The 10,534-nt window shown below is 52.5% G+C and overlaps 1 protein-coding gene across 1 annotated transcript; it reads left to right on the top strand.

Annotated features, from left to right (window-relative positions):
• Window positions 1–2,889: 2,889 nt before the first annotated feature.
• Window positions 2,890–9,902, top strand: LOC308594466 (uncharacterized protein; the record flags this gene model as incomplete). The annotated part of the gene is made up of 5 exons (XM_081207530.1): window positions 2,890–2,915; window positions 3,119–3,514; window positions 5,886–6,043; window positions 6,763–6,929; window positions 8,090–9,902. 5 exons carry the CDS (start codon window positions 2,890–2,892, stop codon window positions 9,401–9,403), a joined length of 2,061 nt encoding a protein of 686 aa, XP_081063656.1. The 3' UTR covers window positions 9,404–9,902.
• Window positions 9,903–10,534: the final 632 nt, after the last annotated feature.

Here is a 10,534-nt window from a genome sequence, read left to right on the forward strand (position 1 = left end):
CCACAACAAATTGTCGCTGTTTTTTGTGTTGAATATATGCCATATGGTAATTTATGGAACAAAGAGGTATCTAAAGCCATTTGCACATCACAAAATATGTATTTTATCAAAGTAATTGTTGAACTGAAATATAATTAAGGAGAAGTATATTAATAGTGAAATACATTTTCTTTTTCTTTAATTTTTTTGGGGGGCCCCAAAAGAGTGGGGCCCTAAGCTATAGCTTGTTTAGATTATATGTAAATCCAGCACTGCGGCCCCTGCCTCTTGTGGGAGGGAGTTCCGTAGCTCCACAATGCGCTGCGTGAAGGAGGACTTTTGTCTCCCTGTCCTGAATCACTTTGTCGGATGCCCTCAGTTCGAGAGAAGGAAATCTTTCACTGCCAGTCCACTTTCTCCCTGCTCTGCATCCCTTCATAAATTTTTATTGCCCCCCTCCCCACATTTTCCTTAAACCAAAAAGCCCGTCTTCATGACGGAAGGCCGCCCCTGCCAAGATGCCTTGATAGCCCTGTTTAGTGGGGGGGGGAATTGATTTTTAAAAATAATATATTTATTAGGTTTTCCATTTTATAATGTTAAATACATCTTTATGGAACTCTTTCCTCATTTGCTCACGTGAGCTGTTGACTTCCCTCCATCCCGCCTCATGGTTTTTTAGCATTCCAATTTTACCTTATAGCATTTGTACCTTTTCCAATTTACGTTGCCCTCCTTCATTTTATCACGTATTTTAAATCACTGTGGGCCAAACTCAGCCCTCCAGCTGTTTTGGGACCCCTCCAGCCATAAGCGTTCAACAGATAAAAAGCAAATAAAGTACCTGAAGGCCGCTTTCAAGCCACATAAAAACAGCTGAAGTTTTTGACTTTTTAAAATATTGTTAGTATCTGGAGAAAATTCTTAACTACAGAAGCAGTGCCTTTCAATGCTCCTTTTGCACAATTCTAAAGTGTCACAGCTACAAAATTACAGCTTCCACGTCACACTTTTTTAAACACCCAAATCTGGCGGAAAGCCATCTAATTCAGATTTTAATTCTCTCCTGATTTGTTTTAAAGAGGCGATTTAATTATTGTTTGATTTTATATCAATGTTTATATTTGATGTTAGCCACCCTGAGCCCGGTCTCGGCCAGGATACAAATAAAAGTTTATCATTATCATCATCATCATTATTCCTAGCTAACAGAACCAGTGCTCAGGGATGATGGGAGTTGTAGTCCCAGAACAGCTGGAGGGCCGAGTTTGGCCATCCCTGTTCTAAATAAATGCAAAGAGGAAATAATTATGGGTGCAGTTTGAACCCCGGTCCCTTCCCCCTCCACTTCACGGCCGGGATACAAATAAAAGTTGTTTTTTATTATTATTATTATTATTATTATTATTATTATTATTATTATTATTATTATTACAGTGGTAAAGGTAAAGGTGAAGGGACCCCTGACCATTAGGTCCAGTCGTGACTGACTCTGGGGTTGCGGCGCTCATCTCGCTTTACTGGCCGAGGGAGCCGGCGTACAGCTTCCGGGTCATGTGGCCAGCATGACTAAGCCGCTTCTGGCAAACAGAGAAGTGCATGGAAATGCCTTTACCTTCCCACCGGAGCGGTATCTATTTATCTACTTGCACTTTGACGTGCTTTCGAACTGCTAGGTTGGCAGGAGCAGGCACCGAGCAATGGGAGCTCACCCTGTCACGGGGATTCGAACCACCGACCTTCTGATCGGCAAGTCCTAGGCTCTGTGGTTTAACCCACAGCGCCACCCGCGTCCCTATTACAGTGGTACCTCGGGTTAAGCACTTAATTCGTTCCAGAGGTCCGTTCTTAACCTGAAACTGTTCTTGACCTGAAGCACCACTTTAGCTAATGGGGCTGCTGCTGTGCCACTGCCACACGATTTCTGTTCTCATCCTGAAGCAAAGTTCTTAACCTGAAGCACTATTTCTGGGTTAGCGGAGTCTGTAACCTGAAGTGTATGTAACCCGAGGTACCACTGTCTTTATACCTCACCCAGCCCAGCCACTCTGGGTGGCTTCCAACCTCCTGACCCTAACCAGAGGGCTTTTTGCAAGTACAGTGGTACCTCGGGTTACACATGCAGACCCCCCACCACCCAGGATCATCATCATCATTTTATTTACAGTGGTACCTCAGGTTAAGTACTTAATTCGTTCCTGAGGTCCGTTCTTCACTTGAAACTATTCTTAACCTGAAGCACCACTTTAGCTAATGGGGCCTCCTACTGCTGCCGCACTGCCGGAGCACGATTTCTGTTCTCATCCTGAAGCAAAGTTCTTAACCCGAGGTACTATTTCTGGGTTAGTGGAGTCTGTAACCTGAAGCGTCTGTAACCTGAAGCGTCTGTAACCCGAGGTACCACTGTATTATCATTATTATCATTATTATCATTATTATTATTATTATCCCTAGCTAACAGGACCAGTGGGCGCAGATGATGAAACATGGGGAGGGCCAAGTTGGGCCATCCCTGTTCTAAATAAATGTTAAAAAGGTAATAATCATTGGGGGGGGGGATTGAGTCCCCCTTCCCTCCTCTGCTTCCCAGCCGGGATACAAATAAAAGTTTCTTCTTCTTCTTCTTCTTCTTATTATTATTATTATTATTATCCCTAGCTAACAGGACAGGTGGTCAGGGATGATGGGAGTTGTAGTCCCAAAACATCTGGAGGGCCGAGTTGGGCCATCCCTGTTCCAAATAAATGTAAAGAGGTACTAATTATGGGGGGGGGGTTTGAGCCCCGCTCCCTTCCCCCTCCGCTTCCCAGCCGGGATACAAATAAAAGTTGATTATTATTATTATTATTATTATTATTATTATTATTATTATTATCCTTATTATTGTTATTATTGTTATCCCCAGGCATGATGGGAGTTGTAGTCCCCAAACGGTCGTGAGGGCCGAGTTGGGCCTTCCCCGTTTTAAATACATGTCAAGAGGTAATAACTATGAGGGGGGGTTGAGCCCCGGTGTCCCCCCCCGGCTTTCCCCCCCCCCGAGTCCTTGCTTGCTGCCTCCGCCCGGCGCCCCCCCCCCAGCCCCGCGAGGTGGGCCGGGTCTCTCTCCCCTCTCCCCCCCCCCGGCCTGTCGCCTCAGGACCCCCCCGTCCCCCCCCCACTCACCGGCTCCCTCCTGGCTCCGCCGCCGCGCCGGCCTCCGCCCTGCCAGCAAGGCCCCCGCCCGGGCTGCCCTCTCGCCGCCGCCCGCCCAGCCCCGCAACCGGCGACTCCCACAACTTCCCACGGCAGGCGCCGCGCGGGGCAGCTCTCCGCCCAGAAGGCCCCCTGGGGCCCGCGCAGGCGCCTCCGGGGCGGCGAAGCCGAGGGGGCGGGGCCGCGGCGCCTTCCGCCCGGCGAGGGGCGGGGCCTGGCTGCTCCCCGGCCGGCCGCGTGGGCGGGAGGAGGAGGAGGAGGAGGAAGAGGGACTCGATCCTTTGGGATCCCGGAAAGGAGGCGGCGGGCGGATCGGCGGCAGGAGGGATCCAGCGCCAGGGTAAGGGCCGGCGGGGGCCAGGAGGGCGGAGGTTAGGAATACAGACAGGGTCCCATGGGGGGGGGGGACTGTGGCCATTTGGCCAGGGGAGGGAGGGAGGGGTGGGGGGGCTTCTTGGTCTACTGTCCAGCTACCAACTATTGCAGTACTGTAGTAGTCATAATAATAATAATAATAATAATAATAATAATAATAATAATAATAATAATAATAATAATAATAATAATTTATTATTTCTCCCCCGCCCATCCGGCTGGGCTTCCCCAGCCACTCTGGGCAGCTTCCAACAAAACACTAAAAGACAATAACCATAGCTGCCAACCTTTCCCCTTTTTGAAGGGAAATTTCCCTATTCCAAATAGGATTCCTCGGAAGAAAAGGGAAAAGTTGACAGCTATGACAATAACCTATTAAACCACAGAGCCTAGGGCTTGCCGATCAGAAGGTCCGTGGTTCGAATCCCCGCAATGACGGGGTGAGCTCCCGTTGCTCGGTCCCTGCTCCTGCCAACCTAGCAGTTTGAAAGCACGTCAAAGGGCAAGTAGATAAATAGGTACCACTCTGGCGGGAAGGTAAACGGCGTTTCCATGCGCTGCTCTGGTTCGCCAGAAGCAGCTTAGTCATGCTGACCACATGACCCTCGGCCAATAAAGCGAGATGAGCGCCAAAACCCCAGAGTTGGACCTAATGACTGGACCTAATGGTCAGGGGTCCCTTTTGTTGTTGTTGTTTAGTCGTTTAGTCGTGTCCGACTCTTCGTGACCCCATGGACCAGAACACGCCAGGCACCCCTGTCCTCCACTACCTCCCGCAGTTTGGGGTCCCTTTACCTTTACCTTTATTAAACACAAAGATGCTCAAAAGATTGCGCTAGGACTTCCCACCCACATTATGGCTCTGCTCTACCTCCCCAGTCACATAGCTGTCAACGTTTCCCCTTTTTTAAGGGAAATTCCCTTATTCCGAATAGGATTCCTTGTGAGAAAAGAAAAGGGAAACGTTGACAGCTCTGCTCTCTTGGTCCCGGTCCCCTCCCCGCCCGGGACAAGCCCACCAGGATCCCCCTTCTGGCCCCACCCCAAAGCTTCCGTTTTCTCTCCCCCCCCCCCCCGGATCCTGTCACTGAAATTGATCAGTGTAAACTCTTTAGGATTTGTAGTTGTTTAATTTTACTGTTTACTATTGGATTCCAATGGATTGTTGAATCCTGCTTCATTTGATATGTATTGGAAGCCACCCAGAGTGGCTGGGCTGGGTGAGGTATAAAGACACTGGTACCTCGGGTGACAGACGCTCCAGGTTACAGACTCCGCTAACCCAGAAATAGTGCTTCAGGTTAAGAACTGTGCTTCAGGATGAGAACAGAAATCGTGCTCCTTCAGCAGGAGGCCCCATTAGCTAAAGTGGTGCTTCAGGTTAAGAACAGTTTCAGGTGAAGTACGGACCTCAGGAACAAATTAAGTACTTAACCCGAGGTACCACTGTAAATAAAATGATGATGATGCTCCTGGGCGGGGGGGGGGTCTGCATGGCGGCTTTGCCCACCCCTGGCAGGAGAGAGGAGAATCTGTCCGTCCCCCCTGGGCTGCTCTCCCCCCTCCTTCCCAGGCCAAACCAGAGATTCGGGCCACCGCCTCATTCCGGGTTGGCCAATGATTCATAAAGGAGGAACTCATTCATGAAATCCCCCCCCCCCCGCACACCCACATGCGCGCGCAGCTGTCGGAAGGCAGCCCAGAGCTGGAGAGAAACGAAAGTGCCCCCGTGCAAAAGTTTAAAAGGCGCAAGGAGATAGGATAATAATATATTAAGGGTGGAATAACAAATAAAGTGAATAACACAACAATAACCAGAATAATAGCAGGTACACGGGTGGAGGGGAGTACTGGGCTGTGGGGGAGGGAGGTGAAGGGATTAATTGAAATTGTTAAAGATGCGTATAGGATTTAAGAGATTTAAATTTTTATAAAGATTCTATAAAGAAAGCAGAAAGCAGCAAGAAACATCAAGTAAAGGTATCGGAGAGGAGATCAGTGTAAAGGAAAACATGAGACTTCTGGTTTGGTACATATGATATTATTTTGGAGTTGTCTGTTGTAAAGAATGTATATTATGTGAATAAAATAATAAAGGATTTGGAAAAAGGAAAAAAGAAAGTTTCCCCGTGGATGAGGAGAGCCAAAGGGCAGGAGGGCGCGAGTGATGTCACACTGGCATGACATCATGGCATGACCTCACACCCCACCCGTGGGGCCTGTCATCCTGCCAAGAGAGCAGCTCCACCCTGACTGGGAGCAGGGGGAGGGGAGGAACTGCCCGTCTGCCCGCCCGTCCCTTGCCAACGCCTCTTCTCCTCCTTCTTTTCTTCCAGGAGCTCCATGCCCAGGCGGAAAGAGGTGCAGGCGCTGCAGAGGCTCTGCCTGGAGAATGTGGCCGGGAACATGAGCTGCCTCTGGCTCAAGGATTACGCCGACAAATACCTGGACGAATACCACTTCCGCTACATCATGGGGCCCTTCAGCGAGCTGGGTGAGTGGGTGCGGAAGGGGGCAGCGCCCAGGAGCCCCCAGCGGGCAGCAGCACCGGTTGAAGTCTTGCCTCCCATATTGGCAGCCGGCTGGCAGTCTTGGGGTTGGAAGCCGCCCAGAGCGGCTGGGGAAACCCAGCCAGGTGGGTGGGCTATCAGTAATGAATTACAGTCATACCTCGGGTTACAGATGCTTCAGGTTGCATTTTTTCGGGTTGCGGACCTGCCAAAACCTGGAAGTACTGGAACAGGTTACTTCCAGGTTTTGGTGGTCGTGCATGCGCAGAAGCGCTAAATCACACTTTGTGCATGCGCAGAAGCCCCGAATCACAACCCATGCGTGCGCAGATGTGCCGTTGCAGGTTGTGAACGCTGCGAGTTGCGAACGTGCATCCCACACAGATCACGTTCGCAACCTGAGCATCCACTGTGTTGTTGTTGTTGTTGTGAGCACAGAGTAACATCCTGGGTCGTCCCCGCCCCCCCCCCCCGGTTTCGGCAGTCGTGCATGCGCAGAAGCACTAAATCGCACTTTGCGCATGTGCAGAAGCCCCGAATCGCAACCCATGCGTGCGCAGATGTGCTGCTGCAGGTTGCGGACGCTGTGAGTTGCGAACGTGCATCCCGCATGGATCACGTTTGCAACCCGAGCGTCCACTGTGGTGGTGGTGTTGTTGTGAGCACAGATGAACACCCTGGGTCTCTCCTCCCCCTTTCCCAGCTGGCTGTGTCGTCCAGGAGCTGCTCCAGCTGATGGGGCAGAGCGGGCGCCTGACCCGCCCCATGCTGCACCTGCTCCTGGTGCCTCACCTGACGCAGCTGAGCCTCAGCACCTGCCCAAAGCTGGTCACCAAGGCCATCGCAGACATCATCACCGTGCGCTGCAAGGTAAGGGGGGGTGCAGGGGGCGCTGTGCCAGGACGGAGATCCCTCAGGGAGGCACGTCTTCTGAGATGCTGCTTTCTCTCCCTGGCCTCCTGCCATGTGGCTTCGCTCAGGCGCTTGATGCGCTCGGATCGGGGCCATGGGATGCCCTCCCATGCGATGTCAAGGAGGCAGAGAACTTTTAGGAGACACCTGAAGGCAGCCCTGTATAGGGAAGCTCTTAATGTTGGATAATTTATTATGTTTTTACTCTGTTGGCAGCTGCCCAGAGTGGCTGGGTAGTAGTAGTAATAATAATAATAATAATAATAATAATAATAATACCGTATTGGACTGAATATAAGCCTCACTTTTTTTCCAAATTCCAACCATGAAAGGTTAGTGCGGCTTAAAATCGAGACCTTACAAAAATAGGCTTTGAAACAGACATACGGTAAAACAAAACAGGTGTGAGTTCCTGTGGAATTTTAAGGGAGCGTCTCATTTTCGAGTATCGTCTTTTCTTCCCCCCCCCCCTTGAAATTTAAAGGTGCAGGTTATATTCTGGTGTGGCATGTATTCAGGCCAACACGGTAATAATAATTAATTTGCTCTGCTGGCAGCATGGCCACGTAATCATGGTGTCCCAGGATCCTTAAAAAATATATTTTTATGCTTTTCAGGTGTATACATTTCACTAATTTTACAATCATTTTAGCATTTCAAAACTTGACTTCCTTCCCCCTCTTTCTGCGGTTCCTTAACTTTATTTTTAATATTTTCTGCTTATCTAAATTAACTTAATTTGCTCATTTATTCATCTACTTTACATATATACTCTTATCAAACTGCAGGTTATTACAATAGCCCTGCCAACCTTCTTATCTCTTTACAATTTATCTGTAAATGCTCAATAAAGCATTTCCATTCTTTTCTAAAAAGTATATTGATTTCTTATTCTTCCGGTAAGTTTTGCCATTTCTGCGTATCCCATCGGTTTTTGTATCCGTTCTTCCTTTGCTGGGACTTCTGCTTCTTTCCATTTGGGGGCGAGTAACATTCTTGCCGCTGTGGTAGCATACAGGAATAAGCTTCTATATCGTTTCGGTAGTTCTGTCCCCATAATTCCTGGGGTCCCTTTGCCCTCCGTTCTACTCTCATTCTCGCTCCTTTTCCCGAGGCAGAACCTGTCCTCCCTGGATCTCCGCGGCTGCAGCCGGATCCCCGCCGACTCCCTGGTTGACCTGGCGGAAATCCTGCCCGGCCTCACGAAGCTGAACCTCTCAGGGACGCAGTGCAACACAGCCGTCCTCTCAGCTGTGGGCTCCTCCTGCCGCCGGCTGCGCGAGCTGGACGTCTCTGCCTGCGCCCGGCTTTCTGGGGCCTCCCTCCTGCATCTGGCCTATGACCCCATCGCGGGCTCCCTCTGCTGCCCGGCCTTGCAGGTGCTGGCAGCGTCGGACCTCGAACCCAGCGCCTCCAGCCAGGACGTCCTCTGGTCCCTGGTGTTCCTGCTGCTGGCACTGCCCAGCCTGAAGTCCCTGGCCAGCAGCCTCGTCCCGGACGCTGTGTGCTTGGTCCACCACCAGGAGTTTGGCGGGGCCCAGGTCCCCCCGGAGTTTCCGTCCCTGGAGGAGCTGGCGCAGCGGCACAGGGCACCTTCCTTCACAGGTGAGGGGAGTGCCAAGCTCACACTGCCCCTCCGGGAGATGCTGGAGGTGAGCGAGGACTCCTTGCCTGCCATCTGTGCTGCGTGCCCCCACGTGGCAAGGGCCACGGTGATCCTTGAAGACGGCCCTGCCAAGGGCCAAAGCCCCCTGTTGTCCTGGCACCGCCTTGCCCACCTGACGCTGAGCTGCCAGGGGAGCAGGCACCTGGGGGAGCTGCTGCCCCTGGCCGCCGCCCAGGGCAGCCAGCTCCAGACCCTCTCGCTGGGGGGCTTCTCCCTCGAAGACCCTCTCTCCTTCCCCACCCTACTGAGCCGCTGCCCGAACCTCCGGGAGCTCAGTGCCTCCTTCTGCGCCCCGCAGCTGCCCGGCTGGCACTGGGAACCGCCTGCAAACGGGAACGGAGGCTTGGACGCCAGCCTCGTTCCCCTCGACAAATTCCCTCGACTCCGTGCCTTTCGGCTCATCTTGGCCGCGTCCGAGGCTCCTCTTCCTTCTCCGCACTCCGCGGTGCTGAGCGCCAGCCTCCTGTCTCTGCTGAGGAATTCCCCGTGCCTGGAAACCCTGGAGCTGATCCACGTCCCTTTCCCCTTGGACGGGCTGCTTCAGAAGGTGCTGGAGACCCCTGGCACCCCCCTGGCACACCTGCGCAAGGTCTCCCTGGCCCACAGCCAGGTGTCTGCCCAAACCGCCCACCTGCTGCTGTCTTCGGAGAATCAGCTGGGACACCTGGACTTGCAGGGCTGCCCGGACGTTACCCGGGGGGACTATGACCAGCTGCTCAGGAGGGTCCGCCGCGAACGCCTGGACCTGCTCGTCCTGTGGAGGTGAAAGTCTCTGCCCCATTCAGCCTGCAATGGGGCGTCCCCCTTGTGCCGAGGCTCGGAGCGCAAAGCGAGTGTTAAGTTTGCAGAATGCAAGCGCCGTCTCTGCGCCCAGCAAACGCCAGCAGAGCCGGGGGGGGGGGAACGAGGTCCCTTGCAAGGGATCGGCTGAGATGAAGTGAGGGCCAGAGGCAGGCCTCGGTGCTTGCAGGAAAAAAACATTGCACTTGGCAAGAGGCTGTGGAGAGCAGGGCAGCCAAAGATGCCAGAAGACTCATGGAATTCTAGGGTTGGAATTTACTCCCAAGTAGGCTTTCTCCCCAAGGGACGCGGGTGGCACTGTGGCTTAAACCACAGCACAGAGCCTTGGACTTGCAGATCAGAAGGTCAGCAGTTTGAATCCCCGCGACGCGGTGAGCTCCCGTTTCTCGGTCCCTGCTCCTGCCCACCTAGCAGTTCGAAAGCACATCAAAGTGCAAGTAGATAAATAGGTACCGCTCCGGCGGGAAGGTAAACGGCGTTTCCGTGCGCTGCTCTGGTTCACCAGAAGCGTCTTAGTCATGCTGGCCACATGACCCAGAAGCCGTATGCCGGCTCCCTCGGCCAATAAAGCGAGATGAGAAACCCCAGAGTCGGCCACGACTAGACCTAATGGTCAGGGGTCCCTTTACCTTTACCAAGGCTTGCCAAGATGTATAAGACAGAATCAGATACTGTATTTTACGCTCTATTGGACGCACCGGACCACAGGACGCACCTAGTTTCCCCCCCCCCCAGCCCCAAAGAGCAACGGACAGGCTGCGCGCTTCCTCTTTAGCCTTGAGCAGCATCTTTAGCCTTGCACAACGGGATGGATCATGCCCGCTGTCCACCAGGGCTGGACTAGATGACTCCTGGGGTTCCCTTCCAACCCTGCAATTCTATGACCTCAGAAGGTGTTGGGGGTCTCCACCACTGGAGGCTTTTAAGCAGCGGTTGGGGGACCTTCTGCCTGGCGTTCTTTAGCTGTGATTCCTACATTGTGAGGGGGCTGGGCTAGATGACCCTCGGGTGGCCCTCCCAACTCTATACAGTCCTACACTTCTGCGGCAGGAGATCCACAGCCACTTCACACAATGCCCACTCCCAATTTTCATCG

This window comes from Podarcis bocagei (genome assembly GCF_964188305.1).
Source record: "Podarcis bocagei genome assembly, chromosome: 9".
Classification (NCBI taxonomy): Eukaryota; Metazoa; Chordata; class Lepidosauria; order Squamata; family Lacertidae; genus Podarcis; species Podarcis bocagei.